Raw genomic sequence first — 19,514 nt, 5'->3', positions numbered from 1 at the left:
TGCGACAAAAGATAGATAGCATCAGTAGGAGGGAGTGGAAGATCACTAAGATGCATACGCAAGATCGCATAAACATCTACCATGATTTTATGCACCATGTTTTGAATGTTAACTCGAATATGACGAAAATGAACATCGTTTCGCGCCATCCAAACAAACCACCAAGAAGTAAGCAACCATGTCCGCCAGATGAACCTCCACCTCTTATTGCGCCTAATACAAACCGGCCCCAAGATCAGATCTAGCGCAAAGGACTCCTCCTTAACAAATACTTCTGGATGCCTCCAGGTCCTGCTAAAGATTTCCATAAATATTGGGCAAGACCAAAACAAGTGAAACGTAGATTCTTCTGCAGCTTGACAATGCACGCACCAACTCGAGAGTTGAATGCCCCACTTCTTTAAATTACTTTGGGTCTGGATCCTATCGTGCAAAATTAACCAAGTTAAGACTCGAGAACGGGGGGAAGGACCCTTCGCCCAAAGCACATCCTCGGACAACCAATCAACCCCTGGCGGTAGCAACGATCTATAGACTTTTTTGGTGAGAAACTCTCCGCTTGGTGCCAACGCCCACTGCAACCACTCACCAAAATTTTCGGAGACCTCAAAATGGTCTCTAAAGCAGGCTAAAGCCCTCAACCACGATTTACGCAAGTGCGAGAGCGCCAAACTCGGGTTCTCAGACGAACCGGAATAAGAGTTGAATCCCCATATTTAGCAAGAAGAAAACTAGCACAAGGGTTATTCGGTTGTTGGGCCAACCAACATTGCTTGGTGACAAGAACAATGTTTCGCAGTCTGGGCACTAGAATGCCTAAACCACCCATACGTCGAGGTAGTACCACCGAACGCCAACCAATCAAGTGACGCTTACCTTTGAATTTACACCCAGACCATAGAAAGCCTGCCAGCAAGCGCGTCAACTGCTTCTCTACTCCCATAGGCATCACAAACAGAGACATGAAAAATTCTAGAATAGTTGAAAGAACATGTCTGACTAAGGTTAGACGTTCATCGCTAGAGAGATAAGACGATTGCCACGAAAGCAATTTGCGCTTCACTTTTTGAAGTGTCGGAGCCCAAGCCACTGAAGAGAGGGGCTTCACTTGTAACGGCAAGCCAAGGTACATAATAGGCAAGTCAGAAGTAGTGCAATTAAAAATTCTCTTTTCAGCTGCAAGCATATTGGCATTAACATTGAACATGGTAATAGAGCATTTGGTCTCATTTAGAGAATGCCCAGACATGGAGAGAAAGAACTGAATGATAAGCTTGAACCTAAGCATCTGTTGAACATTTGCACGACAAAAAATGATCATATCATCAGCATAAGTAAGAATATGACCCGGAACGTCGAAAACCTGCAAAGGATCAATGAAACCCGATACAACAGCCCGCTTAAGCAAGACCACAAGACCCTCAACAACCTCATTGAACAACAAAGGTGATAGGGGGCACCCTTGCTGCAAACCCCGCCCTAGCTTGAACTGGTCTCCTCTAATACCATTGATATTTAACATGGCCTGAGCATTTGAGACCAGTTCTCTCACCCAACCAGAAAAACGATGACCAATACCGAAATTTGCTAACATTTGAAATAAGAATGGCCAATGCACAAAGTGAAAAGCTTTATGAAAGTCTAATTTAAGGACAAAGTAAGGTTGACCGCTATGCTGCAAGGAATGGACCACCTCGGACGCCATGATGAACGAGTGTTGGACCCTCTTATTACGGATAAAGGCGAACTGAGAGTCTGAAAAAATCTGGTTAGCCACCGATTTCATTCTATTCGCCAAAACTTTGGCAAACATCTGATAGAAAGCACTCATAACTGAGATTGGTCGGAATCGAGAAATATCATTGGCCTCATCATCTTTCGAAATGAGCGAAATAATAGGAACATGCAAATGATAAGGCAGTCTGGAGTTACGATGAAACTCATCAAACATACTCACCACGTCTGATTTAACACAGTCCCAAAAGATTCTAAAAAAGTCGACATGAAACCCGTCAATGTCAGGCGCTTTCCAACCCGACAGATCCTTAATGGCCGAAAAAATCTCATCTTCAGAGAACCTTCTTTGCATAGATCTGGCTTGCTCTGGCTGAATTGAGCCAACTAGGATATTACCAAAGACACCCTCTGCAGTTAACGAAGCAGAATATAAGTCCTTAAAGTATAGCGAGACTGTCGGATTAACGTGTTGATTGAGATAAGAAACACCCTCAATGGAGATAGAAGAAACAACCTTCCTCCTATGACAATGTGAAGCATATGAGTGAAAAAAATTAGTGTTGTCATCACCAGCCGCAAGCCATTTCACCCTAGACCTTTGCTTCCAACGAATTTCCTCTTTGATCCTCCAGTTTTTCAAGAGCATAGTTAATTCTAAGGACCTGGCCTGAAGATTGAGAAGTTGCAAATCAGAAAGAGAGTCAGGAGAAGACATAGACTGATACAACTCAGAAATCTCTTGATCCCATGCGGCTATTTGCTGAAATTTCTCCACCTTAGGACTATGAAGCAAAGATTTGATATCCTTAGCTAGACGAGAAAGCTTATTTTGAACACATAGCGTGGCCCAATGCTCATCAACAATTTTGTTCCAAGAATTAGTAATAACCGTGAGAAAATCTGGCTCCTGAAACTACCATTCTTCAAACGCAAAGCTCCTAGTGGGTTGAAAGTCATCCCCCCAATGAGTGATGATCTGCCCATGATCCGAGATAGAGGGAGCAAACAACATACACTTAACGTCGAGAATGAGGTCCAATAAATTAGGTGTGACAAATACCCTATCAAGGACCCTACAGCATGGACGAGACCGCATATTCGACCAAGAGAAGCGCTCTCCGGTTAAAGGAATAGGGTAGAGAAAATGACGGTGAACAAAGTATTGGAAACCTCTTATAGAGAGATTAGGAATTACGAGGTTATTAGAGCCATGGATAGATAACAAACAATTGAAATCCCCCATAAGAAGGTGACAATCCGCGCTGGAAACGACAACCCTTTCCAAATCATCCCAAAAAGCGGGCCTCATGGCGGCAAGATTAGGTCCATAAACAATAGAAACCACTACTCTTCTATCAACTGCATGCAAATTGAAAGCAACATACAAAGAGAAAAGACCCACATCCAGCTGTGATAAATTTAAAGACTGTTTTCCCAAGATAAGGATACCTCCTGCATGATTTACCGTTGGCTTATAGAAATAGTCAGCTCCCTACCAGATGCTAGAAACGACCACGAGCGAGATGACCTCCATTTTAGTTTCACATAAAGCAAGAAAGTCAGGCTTTTGCTCCCTAACCCAATTAGCCAGAAACATGCGTTTAGTGGGACAATTTAAGCCCCTAACATTCCAATAATCAGTCTTCATGAAAAAAAATCTGGAAAAACCCGTGGTTGGTGGCATCGAGATGACCTTCGTGGGGACCTAGCATCGGTAGCCGAAACAATTAACGAATGCCTCCTTCTTCTTCGCTGACCACCAGCACTGACAGACGACCTCAAGTGACCATCGAAAATGCCCAACTGCACGCAATCTGCTCCACCAAAGTTGCAGAGAGAGTCCCCAATAATCGCAGAAATAGCTGAAATCGTAGAATCCATATCAACAGCTATCGCTTGCAGCTGTGAAGATGAGAGAGAGATATCCAGCAACTTAGCTGCATCGACAACCGTGACACCCAGGGGTTGTGGACTAGGATGTTGCTGACCCTGAGCTGGACTAATGTAGGAGACCGCGTTTGGCGGAATACCAAAAGATTTTGTAGAAGAAAAAACCTCAGAGACATAATGTGATACAGGGAAAGGACGAGGAACAAAGAGAGAGAGAGAGTCCAAATCTTAATCTTTGCATGCCTCACCTAAAGAATTTTGTATGGTGACAATGAATAATTGCATGACAACTTAACACGCATCGGGTTAGGCCTATCCATAGTGCCGACAAAAATGTGTCCTGATATCCATGGCAGCAGTGTGCACAATGATCACTACAGTTTTCATAATTTCTTGCTGGCATGCACCAGGTCTTCGTGCCAGGTGCAGTTTCTTTGGGTTACAAATCAAAAAACAAGATCTAGGGTTTTAGAACGTAATTGTTGCAAGGGCCGATGGCACAATCTGAGATCAAATCTGCCCTCCCCTTTTTGCTAGTCCAGCTGCTCTGAAAAAGGATTTTTGCTTTGAAAGGAAGTAAAATTTTATTGAACATAGAAGAAGAATTAGCCCCAAGAGTAAGGCAGCACGGTGACGAGAAATCACCCCCCTAAAAGAAAATGTCAGATTTATCATAAAACAGAACACAAGTGCAAAATGCAAAGTGCAAAGTGCAAAGCCGAGGAGCATAGCCTAACAGAAAAGGGTCTCAAAACTGGCAAACAAAATACCAGCAACAGAATGCAACCTGCTGGCTTCCTAGATGTTGCAGAATACCAATATGTGAATTCCTCCTTCGCACCGAAATAGTCTCTTGATTGCCACCGAAATAGTCTCTTGATTGCCATGTGACTTCACAATCACTTGGGAAAACAACTGAAAATAAGCCAAAACCTTTGATTCTTCTCTCAAAGGGATTAATAAGTTTTGGTTCACCTTTGAACATGGGGCATGGTATGTGGTTGATTGATTTGAGATGCATCAGTCACGAAGGCATTAACCATTCAGGTTTACCATCAAATTTAAAACCTTAAATTTAAAAATTCATGCCTAAACTTTGACATATTTAGAAAAATGCAACTCAACATTTGAGAAATTACATTCAACCACCCGAATTAAGAAACATATTCTCAACAACCGCCTACCCCAATTCTAGTAGTCTTAAACTACTGATGTTAGCCATGACAAGAGTACCATTCTACCCTTATGCATGAACTGTGAGCGAGAGAGAAAGAGAGTTTTGATGTGACTTGAGCTTACTTTTTTCAATAAGCCAGTAGGTATGACAGTCCTTTTTTACCGCTGCAAGCTTACCTATAATCAGCTTGTATCAATATATTTTCATGTGTTAGATCATTTTCATTTTTCCTGATCTAGTGTGCAGCTGTCTAACGAAAACTGATGTAGTAGATGCTGCTTAGTGCATAATCATCTCACGCCAGCTATCACTTTAAAAAAAAAGCATAAATTTTACCTTAAGTGTTATAAAATGTATTACAGTTTTATAGTCAGGACATAACAAAACCTCATCATTAAAGAGAGAAGACTCGAAGAGAATAGAGAAATAAGTTCTGATTGAGAGAGTAAGAAGAGAAAGAGAAAAGGTAAGTCAAAAGGGGCTTTAAGGGAGCTTAAATACCTCTGGTGCTGACCGTCCGATTTTGAGCCCATGTTCGATGGGCGTTCGGTGATACTCTCTCTCTCTCTCTCTCTCTCTCTCTCTCTATATATATATATATATATATATATATATATATATATATATATATATATATATATATATATATATATATATATATATATATATACACGCGGATACTGTGATATTTAGCCCAATTCCATCAGGCCAAACGCGCCACTATAGAGGCCGCCATCTTACCCCCCTCTTCAACAACTCATCTGCTCTAACGATTCTAGTCCGAAGTTTCCCACACCCATTTGGAGAGGCTTTTCGATCGATGGAATAGTTTGAAGGAGTACCCATGTCGCCAAGCGAAGAACCATCGTTTGAAATCGATTGGAGAGTCCACAGCGTCTTCGACTCCCACCGAATCGGCACCGTGAAGTATGTAGGACCCGTCGACGGCTATCCGGGAACTTGGGTAGGCGTCGATTGGGACAATGGGGACGGCAAGCACGATGGTAGCGTCAATGGGGTTCGCTACTTTCGCGGCAGAGGCGAGAAATCGGGATCCCTTGTTCGCTCTCACACCATAAGCAAAGGGGTGTCCTTTCTAGAGGCCCTTGCTTGCCGGTACACTGGTGAAACTACAAAGGAAGAAGAGGGTACGTCAAAATTCTGGTTTTAACTCGTTTTCTCTTCTTGTGATGCAGTTTATACGGATTTTTCTTTATGGTTTTGATTATTTTTTGTGAAGTAAATTAGTTACTTTCATATTGGTTCCCGTCTGTTCCTGGTTTGGCACTACAAAAGCAGTAGATGGTTTGTCAAAATCTGCAATTCGAACTTCGTTTCGCCTTCTTGGTGTTGTTGTTATGGGTCTTTCTAATGGTTTTGATTTCCTTTTTTGCGAATATGACTGATTTTTATGAGAAAATTAGTTGCTTTCATGTTGGTTCTTTTCTGTTTCTTGTTTGGCACTGCAAAAGTAGAAGATGGTCTGTGGAATTTGCCATTTGAACTCATTTTTCCTTCCTGGTGCTGTTTCCAAGGATTTTTAAATGGTTTTGATTTATTCCTTTTGAGTAATTTGATTTTTATCATGTTGGTTATTTTCTGTAGGCCATTTTAGATTATGTGACTTTGGTTTATTGTCTTTGGAATTACTAGATATTCTTATCATAATCCGGTTGTTATCACATATGGCATCCTCTAACTGCTGGTTTATTTTCTTTAAAGATGAGATGTATGTCTATTCATTAAGAAAGAATAGAGTGGGAATTCAACTTTTGGGCAAGGATAAAGCTCAGGAGAAGTTCAGTCGACTTGAAGAATTGCAACATGCTTCACTCGCTTATTTAGGAGTTAGCTCGTCTGGGCCACCGCATGTGATTCGTACTGTGATACCAAGTGAGTCTTGCTTTATGACTAAATTATAGTATGAAGGAAAAGGCCGGGATGAACATGATTCTTCTAACATAACTCATTATTTGTATCTTTACATGGTGTGATTCGTGCTTCCACTACTAATACTTCAGAACTGCGTGCTTCTTATTCTTGCATGATTAGATCCTTTTTTGCCCTTGCATTTCTTTTTGATGGATTTTTTGAGACTTTTTGAGAAATATTTTTCTTCTCCATTGATAGTGTAAGATTTAGAGACAGAAAAAAATCAATGGCTGCAGGACTCTATTATAGTCATAAGTGAGAACAAAAGACTTATGATGGTTGAAATAGATTCAGCAGTGAAATGCCTATAAATGTACTTTGGAAGTGTGAGAACATCGTCATCAGATATTTGCATGAGTGGCAGATATGTCAACCTTCAGTTATAGCTCGAGTCTCCATCCAGGAGATTGCAAAAATAGGCTCAAATGGGTGAGCTTCATGATTCATGACCATATGACTGATCTTGATGATCTGGTCAAATCATGATAGGAACGGTTAATTAATGTTGAAAATGTAAAGAGTACCATATTAATTAATAAAAAATACTAAAAGACACAACATAACTTGCCTCGGCTAACTCTCACCCATCATTGTGGTATATAAATCCATCCTAAGGGTCAATTCATTTCCTTGAATGTTTTAGCATTGACTTAAATTGGCTGGAAAACACAAAGTTGGGAATCACAAAATTCATATTTGCAGTCAGCCTTTGGGCAAGGGCTTGCAGCAAAGCTGTTCCACCTCCTCCTGAATCCAAACACTAGGTCACAAGTTGTGATGCGACACGGATATTGCAGCTTAACATACCCTAACACACACTTATGACTTATGAGGGCTTCCAACTATATTCATTGTCTGCTACTCTAATGAAGAAGTTTTCTATCTATTTAGATGAAGACAATAAATCCTCTTCCAAGTTAATTACAGATGGAACAATAGCTAATTTCAGTATGTTCCGCTACTGAATGAGGTCGTGAAAAACCGTTGAAGTTATTGTGATGTCACAGACTGGATGTAAGGTAAGTGATAATTGAAGAAACCAAACAAGTAGTGTTTTCTTGAATGTGTTTGATGTCACTAGCATGCCGCCCCCAAAGAAATGAAAATCAGCTATTGGATTGTAAGAACATCACTAGCTTATGAATTTTAGACGTACTTGATGTGTTTCAATGGAAATTCATATAAATGCTACTTTATGAAACTATTGCTTTTCCCAAAACAGTGATCCACATTAAAAAGTTGTGCAGTTGAAATGGTTCTTTTGATGTAGACCAATTTATGCACAGAACTGTGCTTTCTTGAAGAAACCTCATGAATGTGACAAATCTTGACTCTAAATATTGTGCTTCCATCTAATTTTGACAATAGTTCTTTCAAGAGAATTTCACATATTTTTTTTCTTCATGTAGTTGATATTAACGATTACAGAAAGAAAATACTGTGCTGCACATAAATGCTTAGAAGTGAAGAGTGTATGTGTATTGTTCTTGAAAACCGAATCTAGCTCTGGAAATCAACTTGTGGAAGGATATATAGAATCAAGGTTTGGTACCGTGTGAAACTGAGGACTGTTTTATGTACTTGAGAGGAACATGGATTTCATTGATTTTTTTACAATTGTTCCCTTTGTGGACACTGCAACTATCCTAGTGGCAAAGCAATCATTGTTAATAAACAACTCTTGAAGTTGTATAGAAAGGTTGCTCAACTGAAAACTATCTACTGCAAGTATCACATGCAGTGAATTGTATTGGCAATTAAATATAGTTTATGAAGCAAGTTTTGCCTCTGTGGTCCTTGTTCCATGCATATTCTATTCAGAAAATTGGGCATGCTATTATTTTAATTCCTTGCCATAATAGAAGATTATGACTTGGATGTAGCTACACATGTTCCTGTGTGACTTTTTTTTTTTCAAAATAAATGGATTTGTGCAAATATTTATACATTATATTACACTTAACTAATAATTTGTAAAAACTCTGTTGAAACCTATAAAATTATAAATCATTAGTTCTTTTCAGCTTAATTATTTTTTCCTTTTTACTTTTAATACGTTTGCTCATAAATTTTTCATATAATAGATGATAAATTTTTTATGCTTTTTTCTTGTTAATGCAGATCTTAAGGAGCTTGATCTGACCGGAAACTTACTTTCACATTGGAAAGTATGTGTCTTGACATTTACCTTATATTTATGTAGGCCTGCTACTGTTCAACATTATTTTAGGAACTAATATGCTTTTAAAACCAAAAATAATAATTTTCTTGCAAAAGTCCCTGAGGATGGACACATAACTGCATATCATGGACTAATTGCAATAGTAAATTAACATACAGTCTTGATGTTGCTCTTTCAGGTACATATTTGTATAACTTCATATTATGCATAATGTTTTCACATTAGTAAATTCCAACTAATGCTATCAGATAGCTTGAACAGATAGCAGCACATCATAGAGTGACACTATTGTAACCAAGGTCCAAGAGTTCCGCAAAAACTTTATTGATTTGGGTTTGATTGATGGTAGGATGTGAATTCTATCTGCGAAGAACTGCCAACTCTTGAAGTCCTTGATTTGACTAACAACCGCATGTCACATGATGTATCTGGGATGCATTCTCTCAAAAACATTCGTATTTTGGTCCTCAATAACTGTGGCATGACATGGAAGCAGGTATTGCTGTGAGTTTGTAGGAACTTGATGTAGCTTCTGCCATTGAGATGCAGGTTCTTGGTCCTGACTACTGATGTTTGGATTCCGATAGGTTGATGTGCTGAAGAATTCTCTTCCAGCTATTGAGGAGCTCCACATAATGTCAAATAGATTGATGAGAATCGAGGTAAGAGCCAATGTTTACAATAGCAACCATGTCAGACGCTATTGTTGGATAGCAACAATGGTGTCACATAGTAGCAAACAGATTGATGAGACAGACATGAAAGGGGGAGTAAAGGTGTTTTCATGTGCTTGCACGGCTGTGGAATGTCGTTATGTCCACACTATTCACTTTGACAAGCTTTCAGGGTTTTATTTTTTCTAAAATTTGTATTTTTTAATTGGGACAAAAAAGGATAGAAGGCTTGCACACTTTATACAGTTGGATCTATCCATGACAAGGATTAACATAAAATAAACGAGGAAACCTTCCAATCCATTCATTGTGGTGTCCTTGCATGGATAGTGCATTCTTTGTGCATAAGGAGAAAATGCCTTCAATTTTAGAAATCATATTGGGTGTTTGCATATAGGCCTTAACTTTTACCTCACCTCAAACAATAGTACCTTGGTAGCTGCTTTTATGAGGAGGTTGTGATTTTAAAACAGAGCTGTAGAAATATTTCTTTCATACAGATATTGCCATGTTCACTATCATGCTCCTACGTGGAAGGATTTGATCTCTTGCGGGTTTTAAATTTGGAGGATAACTTGATAGATACGTGGGATGAAGTTATGCAGCTTTCTCAGTTAAGAAGGTAAAGTATGAAATATCATTCCCACATCAGAAATTGTTGATTTTAAGCTATTATTTGGCTATGCGTCTGGATTCATTTTAGTTTTTAAAAGATTCTTTTGTCCAGCTTGGAGCAACTTCATTTGAGCAAAAACAACTTAAAAAGCATATCTTATCCAGCTTTTCATCCAAATCATGATTCCGTGTATGGTTGTGGCTTGCAAGAGAATCACTTCAAGCCTTTCAAGAACTTGCGCTGCCTGCTTCTGGGTATCTTTTCAGCTTTTTGTTTTTTTCTTTTATTATGAGATGACTGTGCCATTTATAAGTTTCCTATTGTACCACTGCTCAGGTGGTAATAAGATTGATGATTTGGCATCTGTGGATTCACTGAACAATTTTCCAAGCTTGACGGTGAGGTTCCTAGCTTTATAGTTCAAATACTTTAAACCTATTAAGAGAGTATCTTGCACCAAATTTCTTTTCAGTGACAATTTTCATAGAGGATTTGCAATAATAAATGTATATGTATAGCTGTATTTCCTACAATAATCTGCTTGCTGAATGTATTTAAAGGATGTTAGACTCTCTGAGAATCCAATTGCTGATCCTGGAAAAGGTGGTGTGCAACGATTTGTTCTAATCGCACGTTTAGGAAAAGTCACCATACTAAATGGGAGTGAGGTAGTTCAAAAACAATCTTCTATTTAGTGGTCAGTTTTTTTAGTTACAGAATTTTGTTGAAAGTTACGTCATACTTGATAGGTAAACCAGAATGAACGGAAGGATGCTGAGATAAGGTGAGATTACACCAAACTGCTTGTATATATCATATAAATATGAAAATAAAAGGAAACAAAAAGGATAGTAGTTTTCCTAATATTATCTTTTAGTTATCCTTTTATGTGTTTCACAATCTCGTGTTCATTATTTTACACAAGCAAGCAAATAATGTGCTGAAAACTTCCAAAATTTTGGCAATGTTGTCAACCTTACAACAACAACAAACAGGATATTGTACAAACAGCTTTCCATGCAAAATTTGTTGCAGTTGTTGCTTGAAGAGGAATAAACTTAATACACTCCCTATGTAGATGAATGGAATATATGAATGTTTGCGATCTTCAACTTATCCATCATATGATTACCTATTTTTCTTTTCTGAGTTGGCACTCTACTTTCAGGTATGTTCGTCTAGTAATGGCTAACATGCAACTGGACAAACAAGAGGAGATAAGGAAAATGCATCCAAGGTTAGCTGCCATAGAGTGTGCTTTTAGGCATTAACTGTAGTTTATTGCACCAACATATGTTAGTAGATCTAACCACTCTCCAATTCAAATTTTCAGATAATACAAGCGTAAAGGTACCAAAGTTAGGACACAAAGGGCTCTTGTTTTATAGTGCTGATAAGCTTTGAATGAATGCTCATTCATATTAACACCTTGACCAATTTGGTCTGGTGCATTCAGAGAGAGCTAGGTTGCTCATGTCCCTACCACACAATGCTTGCACTTAACCAACCTGCATATTCCACCCTTTAAACTGTCAATCTGTAATACCAAATCATTGTAATGCTCATATATATTTTATATATATAAAGAGAGATACATATACATATATATTTCATATATATGTAGATGTATCTATCTAATTATATATATACAAATATACATCAGCTGTAGGGGTATTTTAGTTTTTTTCTCTTTTTACGCATACTTTTTATGCATGTTCATCTTTTTGAATGTGTTTGTATATATTTTTTTCTTTTCTTTTAGTTATTGTACTTTGTGTACCTTGGGGGGCCCACATATAGTCGTTGGGCCCCTCCAACGGTCACATTTATGACCGTTGGAGGGGCTCCAACGACTACATGTGGAGCCCCTCCAAGGCCCACAAAATGCCTTTTTTGTTGCTCTATAAATAGAGCCCTTCTCTTTGTATTTGGTTATGGCTTTGGGACAAAGCCCAAGCATTATCTAATAAAGTTTTTCATTCCTTTTTATGCCTTAGTGAATTTGTGAGATATTGTGGGTTGTGCCTTTGTGCACAAGTGTTCTAAGAGTTCTTATTGTGTATTTGTGCACATGTTTTTCATCAAGAACTTTGTGTCTTGATTGTAGTGTCTTTTTGAAGACACTTTTATATGGTATCAGAGCAAGGTTGAAGAAAGAAGATCGTGTGGTTCCTCACATTTTTCGGGTGCCTCAAAAAATGTGCCTTTAATTTTTTGGTTATTGGCATAAATTCTTTTCTACATCCAATATTTTAGAAGCCTCTTTTACCAAGAAAGATCTAAAATTCTTTTGTAGTACGTATCTTTTTCTCTCATTTCTCCTCTCTAATAGGTGAAAAAGACTCTCATTTCTCTCTTGGTTTTAAACTTAATGGCTCAAATTATCACGTTTGGGCCGAAAACATGGACACCCATATTAAAGGAAAAGGGCTTTGAGGCTATGTCCAAAGCTCGATTCCGGAACCGGAGCTTAAAATCACATTGACGGAAAAAGGAGAAATAAAGATCCTTGAAGGAGAAGAAGAAAGAGCCAAGGCTCTTGAAGACTATAGTAAGAGATATGAAGAATGGGAGATGAGGAATTTCAAAATCCTATCATGGATCTTCTCATCCGTTGAGACAAGAATTAATGCCAACATCATCAAGTTTAAGAAAGCCTCTCAAGCGTAGGAATACCTTGAAAAGATGTACACTTCAAGGGATTTGTCTTACAAGTATTATCTTCAAAAAAGGGCCTTGCCCTTCAACAAAACGAAATGACTATTAGAGAGTATTTCGCAGAATTGTCTTCTATTTGAGATGAGCTTGTTATGCTTGAGCCCAAATGGAGTGGAGAGGCTATTAAACTTAGGCATAAACAATTAAAGGAGGTTCACTTCTTTAATTTTTTGAATCGGCTTAGACCCGAATTTGCTATCCTCTCTTTTATCCTCTTTCAATCCTCACTCTCTTGAAGATGTAATTACAAAACTAAGTGGGAAAGAGACTCGTATGGGTATAAGCAAAAGTAACCCAAGTGTTCTAGCAACACCTTCCAAACATGAAGAAAGTGAAGGTGTTAATGTCGTCTTAAGATCGGGAAACAACTTGAGAACCTACAAACCTCCCCACTTCAAGAATCAAAGTCAAAGAGCAAGTGGTGAAGGCGTAAAGAGAGATTATAGCAAGCTTGTGTGCCACTTTTGTAAGGACCCAGTGCACATCAAACCAATTTGTCCAAAATGGAAGAAGTTGCTAGCTATGACTACCACTTCTCAACCTCAAAAGGAAGAGTGCTCGTCATCTTCAAATAGAGCTATCTCGTTACAACAAATTGTGGATGCTCTTCAACCTCTTTTCAAGGGGGCAATTTTCGGAGCCGTCATGTTTTCGCCTCCCAGTAAGACCTCTTGGCTCTTAGATTCGGGTGCTTTATTTCATATGTCCCTAAGTATTAATACATTTTCCGAATACTCAAACAATTTCTTTCCATCCTTTATTTCAACCGCGGATGAAGCTTCTCTTGAAGTAAAAGGAATTGAAAATTTTGAAAAACAAGGGTTTTTTTATCCAAAAAATTAGATTTATACCAAAACTAAACTTAAACTTGCTTTTGGCTTCTCAACTCTCGGATCATGGGTGTGATATAAAATTTTTATCTAATAAATGTTGGATATAGGATCGCCGGTCCGGGAGGTTGATTGGGAAGGCTCTATGTAGAGAGACCTATACTATGCCGATTCCCTTCAAATTCCAAAGAACCCTTTTTGTAATGTTGTCTAACAAAAAGATATTAATGTATGGCACAAGAGACTTGGACATCCAAATGTTGTAAAAATTTCCTATTTACCTTTTGTTAAACACTTGTGTAAAAGTGATTTCACTTGTAACGATTGTATTCTTGGAAAAATGAAAAAATTACCTTTTTGTCAAAGATCTATGTTTACAACAAGACCTTTTGAAATTGTCCATTCAGATGTATGGGGACCGACACCAATTTTATCAAAAGGGGGTTTTGCGTGCTATGTAATCTTTGTTGACGACTACACAAGATATTGTTGGATATTTTTTCTTAAGCACAAATATGAAGTTTTTTCGACTTTCAAAACCTATCATATGATGATTAAAAACAAATTTAATGGAAACTTAAAAATCTTTAGAACAGACTCTGGGGGTGAATATCTTTCAAGTGAATTCAAAAATTATCTTGAAAGTCATAGTATTCTTCACCAAAGATCTTGTCCGAAAACTCCTTAACAAAATGGATTAGCTGAAAGAAAACATAGACATATTATAGAGACAACTTGAACCCTTATCATTTCTCAAAACATCCCGAAAGGTTTTTGGGCCGAAGTTGCTTTAACATCTGTCTACCTTATAAATCGGCTTCCTTCTAAAATTTGAAAAAAAATCTCGCCTTTCGAAATGTTATATACCAAAGAACCTAGCTATAGTCGATTGAGAATTTTCGGTTGTAAATGCTTTGCTCTTACTGACAAGAACGACAAGCTCTCACCAAAAGCCATTACATGTGCTTTCCTTGGATACTTCGAAACCCAAAAAGGGTTTCGATGTTATGATGTTAAGAATAGGGGTGGCAATCGGGTCAGGTTGGCGGGTTGGTGGGTCGGGTTGGCGGGTTGGCGTGTCAGCATACCTCAACCCGAACCCGACCCGTTTATTAAACGGGTCGGCTGTGGCAAACACGAACCCGACCCGTTTAATAAACGGGTAACCCGACACGACCCGCCAACCCATTTAATAAATGGGTTGGGTCGGGTAAACGGGTTTTCAGGTTCGCGGGTCAGGTTGGCGGGTTGACGGATCGGGTTGGCAGGTAGGCAGGTTGGCGGGTCGAGTTGGCGGGTTGACGGGTCGGGCAGACGGGTTGGCGGGTTGACCCACCCGCCTAACCCGTTTATTAAACGGGTCAGCCGGGTTGGCATACCCCCAACCCGAACCCGACCTGTTTAATAAACGGGTTACGCGGGTCGACCCGTTTATTAAACGGGTTGGCTTAAGCCCAACCCGAACCCGCCTAAGAGGCGGGTTGGCGGGTCGGGTTGGCGGGTCGTGTCAGAAATTGCCACCCCTAGTTAAGAATGACAAGTTATATGTTTATAAAAATGTGAGTTTTCTGGAAAATGTTAATGGTTTTGAAAGAAGTGAACCTTATAAAAAAATATGGATTATTCCTTTTTATTTGAGCTATTAGCTAAAAATGATGATAGTGATAATGAACTCACTCATGAGGCTAGTAATAATGAAGATGAGGAAAATATTTCCCTCGAGAGATCATATAACATATTCTCATAGAGACAAAAGCAATTTTAGAAGTGCAATTGAAAAATACAGTGAACCTAGTGGCTCAACTTCAACAAATGAAGAAAACCTACGAAGAACTGAGAGAAATAGAAAGGTACCTTCTAGGTTCATCTCATATGATTCTTTTACACCTAAACATAGAATTTGTCTAAGTGCCATTCACTCCTATGTAGAACCCAGGAACTTCGAAGAAGCCAAAAAGAATGATGAATGGTTAAAAGTGATGGATTGTGAACTTAGAGCCCTCAATAAGGCTGAAACTTGGGAATTTTAAGATCTTCCCAAAGGTAAGAAAACAATAGGGTGTAGATGAGTATTTAAGGTAAAAACTAAGAGCGACGGATCTCTTGAGTGATATAAAGTTTGACTAATTGTTAAGGGATATAGTCAAGAATACAAGATTGACTATGAAGAAACATTTGCCCCTGTGACCAGAATGGTCACTGTCAGATGCCTCATCACTGTTGCTTCAATTAATAAGTGAAACATCTATCAAATGGATGTTAAAAATGTATTTTTAAATGGTGATCTAAATGAAGAAGTATATATGGATGCTCCGCTTGGAATGAAGACTCTCAAAGAAAAAGTGTTTCGTCTATGAAAAACATTTTATGGTCTAAAACAAGTTCCTAAGGCTTGGTATGATAGATTTACTTATGTTATGTTAGAAAATGGATTCTCATCCTGTTTCACTAACACTGCTTTTATATGTGTATGATATGCTAATAATTGGAAGTGATACTAAAAGGAGTTAAAAGCATAAAATCAATTTTAAAGGATAAGTTTGAGATGTCTGACTTGGGATTTCTAACCTATTTTTGGGGAATTGAAGTGACATACTCTCATAGAGGGTATTTTTCTATCTCAAACTAAGCTCACTTATGAGATTCTTGATAGGTCAGGTATTACAGATGATAAAATTTGAGACTCCTGCTATATTGAGACTCCTGCTATAGTAGGAGCCAAAATGAAAATTGATGATGGCATTTTCCTCACAGATCACACTCCCTACATACAACTTGTGGGATCGTTGATGTATCTAAGTATTACTAGACCAAGTATTTCTCATGCAGTTTATACTGCAAGCCAGTTTCAACATACACCAACATCTGTTCACATGAGTGTCATTTTGCGGATCAACAGATACATAAAGGGTACATTAAATAAGGGAGTATTCTTATCCTCTTTCTCTGAATTGAAATTAATTGCTTATACTGACTCTGACTAGGGAGGTGACCCAAATAACCGTCACTCCACCACTGGTTTTTGTGTGTTTTTAGGAGACTCGCCGATTTCATGGATATGTAAGAAGCAACAAAAAATGTCTTTATCCTCTATCAAAGCTGAATATCGAGCCATGACAACTACTACCATGAAAATTGTATAGATTTATCAGCTATTAGAAGACATGGGGATCAATGTAGAAGGGCTCATCCAGTTTTGCTGTGATAACAAAAGTGCAATTTATATTGCTAAAAAATATACATTTCATGAGTGGACTAAACACATTGAGATGAGCTGTCACTATGTTCGAGAAGCATATCTGAAAGAAGTCATAGATCTTCCGTAAGTAACTTCAGAATATCAGTTGGCAGATTTCTTTACCAAAACACTGTGTTCACCGCGGTTCAACTTCCTTCTTGTCAAACTTTCGGTCATCATGCCCTAAGTTTGAGGGGGGGGGGGTTTAAACTGAAATACCAAATCATTGTAATGCTCATGTATATTTTATATATATAAAGAGAGATACATATACATATATATTTCATATATATGTACATGTATCTATCTAATTATATATACAAATATACATCAGCCATAGGGGTATGTTAGTCTTTTTCTCTTTTTACACATGTTCATCTTTTTGACTATGTATATATTTTTTTTTCTTTTTTTTTCTTTTAATTATTGTACTTTGTGTACCTTGGGGGGCCCACATATAGTCGTTGGGCCCCTCCAACGGTCACATTTGTGACCGTTGGAGGGGCTCCAATGACTACATGTGGAGCCCCTCCAAGGCCCACAAAATGCTTTTTTGTTGCTCTATAAATAGAGCCCTTCTCTTTGTATTTGGTTATGGCTTTGGGACAAAGCCCAAGCATTATCTAATAAAGTTTTTCATTCCTTTTTATGCCTTAGTAGTGCATTTGTGAGATATTGTGGGTTGTGCCTTTGTGCACAAGTGTTCTAAGAGTTCTTATTGTGCATTTGTGCACACGTTTTTCATCAAGAACTTTGTGTCTTGATGGTAGTGTCTTTTTGAAGACACTTTTGCATAAACATGCCTAAAGCATTGAGTGATTCTCATGCAGATTTTTTGAGGTAAAAAAGTTTCATGGTATCGAGGATGAGAAGCGATCTTCTGGGACATTGGGACCTCAGAAAATGGCTTCTGGTTTAATGTGTAAGAATTGAAGGTTAAATTAATGATTGAAGAAAGCCATTTGCAAGGGGATTTTGTACGATGACTCATGTATGCCACATGTTGCACGCAGCAATTACTCTGAAATGTGTTGGAGCATCCATGGGGGAAAAGCCGCCTCTAACAAAGAAACTTCCTGCTACAACCACAGTATTCACAATGCCTCCTTATAATTGTTTTTGCTTTTCTCATCTTCTGCATATACCGAAAGTTTTGTAATCATTGAAAGATGTGATACAGGTTGGAAAGCTGAAGGTTCTGTGTATCAGTTTCTTTAAGATGAAGTCTGTAAAGCCAAAATTATTTCTTCAAGAAGAGGTATGAACTTACAATAGTTTTATCATAAACTTTCAATGGTTTTTTTTTTATCCAAGTATTCTCTAGAAATTCAAAATATGGTAAGAGGAAGACCAGTACACAGCAGGCGTGTATATAGGTCGACCATATCCCCCATTAGTCTTGGAGGACAAAGTTGGAGTCCGGTCTTTGGGTGCCATTTTTTAGAATCCTCACCTTCCAACGACCTTTTATTCTGTTGGGGTATATGCAACTATCATTTGCTGACTTCTTTTTTAGTTATCGTGAGATACTTTTTCTCTCCCCTTTGTTCTCTAAAACATGACATGTTAAGATACATTACAAGTATTTTAAGTTATCCAATTTGTGGTCACCATGAACTAGGTAAAATATACTCTCAAGCGTATGCTTTCTTTGTTTTTAATTTGGGAAATGTTCATCTGTGCAGGGCCGGACCATGCCTTTGCTGCTTGACAATGACATGGATTCTCTGTCAGACCTTAGAATTGGAAGCAATGGAGTTGCCATTTTGGTGGATGAAGAAGGCTAACCATTTTGAAAGCACTTCATAAGTTGCGAATACCACATTTTGCAACAGCAGATGTTTTCTTAATGGTTGATATACGAGAGAGAGAGAGAGAGAGAGAGAGAGAGAGAGAGAGAGAGAGAGAGAGAGAGAGAGAGAGAGAGATGCATTCTGTTTTGCTGCTCGTGAACTTATTTGGCTCTCAAGATTTGCTCATTTTGCACATATTTATTGTTATGTCTGTTGTGAGTTAGACTTGGATTTAAATTTGAGGAACTAGTGCCATTTGATCTTGTTTCTTTCTGCCATGAGTTCATCTCTTCTGTATACTGCAACATGAACACCCATATGTCCAATATAGTTTCAAAACAGTCCAATGCCATCCTGTTTTTCCCACTTCTTGGATCTCGGAAAGGCTGCATGGAATCGCTCCATCCAAAGGAAGAAATTCTGGAACCCATCATATAGGTAGGCTAATTGCCCTGATGAACAAATTTTTTTTGAGACCCTGATGAACAATTTCTAGTCAGAAGTGGACTTTAAATGATGATCATTTTCAGATCAAACACTTAGTAGCAGTAACAGTGATCTCGTTAAACAAAGTTGAGGTGATAACCAGAATCTTCAGACTTCAATCTTACATCCAAGCCTACAAAACTGGCATACCAAGCTGCTTGCTACATTGCTGTGCTATTGCCCATTTCACAAGAGCACTTCTAAACCAGCTTTACTATACTATAACAAATTACTACAATTT

At 38.3% G+C, this 19,514-nt stretch overlaps 1 protein-coding gene across 1 annotated transcript; it reads left to right on the top strand.

The window, feature by feature from the left end:
* Window positions 1-5,497: 5,497 nt before the first annotated feature.
* On the top strand, window positions 5,498-19,056 carry LOC149836231 (tubulin-folding cofactor E-like). Its single transcript, XM_090009071.1, has 15 exons — window positions 5,498-5,952; window positions 6,527-6,697; window positions 8,858-8,904; window positions 9,268-9,414; window positions 9,506-9,580; window positions 10,093-10,214; window positions 10,320-10,462; window positions 10,545-10,606; window positions 10,769-10,876; window positions 10,958-10,992; window positions 11,377-11,445; window positions 17,825-17,916; window positions 18,008-18,084; window positions 18,175-18,252; window positions 18,680-19,056. The coding sequence occupies exons 1-15, from the start codon at window positions 5,649-5,651 to the stop codon at window positions 18,779-18,781; spliced, it is 1,632 nt and encodes a 543-aa protein (XP_089865197.1). The 5' UTR covers window positions 5,498-5,648; the 3' UTR covers window positions 18,782-19,056.
* Window positions 19,057-19,514: the final 458 nt, after the last annotated feature.

Source organism: Nuphar pumila, chromosome 6 (assembly GCF_984573655.1).
Source record: "Nuphar pumila chromosome 6, dmNupPumi1.hap1.1, whole genome shotgun sequence".
Lineage (NCBI taxonomy): Eukaryota > Viridiplantae > Streptophyta > Magnoliopsida > Nymphaeales > Nymphaeaceae > Nuphar > Nuphar pumila.
Note: the sequence above shows the minus strand (reverse complement) of the source record. Positions and strands in the feature narration are given on the sequence as shown.

Excerpts from the sequence above, each read along its gene's own strand:
- LOC149836231 (XM_090009071.1), top strand. The coding sequence starts at position 5,649 with ATGTCGCCAAGCGAAGAACCATCGTTTGAAATCGATTGGAGAGTCCAC. Across the intron at positions 6,698-8,857 it reads GATTCGTACTGTGATACCAA|ATCTTAAGGAGCTTGATCTG; the intron begins GTGAGTCTTGCT and ends TTGTTAATGCAG. Across the intron at positions 9,581-10,092 it reads ATAGATTGATGAGAATCGAG|ATATTGCCATGTTCACTATC; the intron begins GTAAGAGCCAAT and ends TCTTTCATACAG.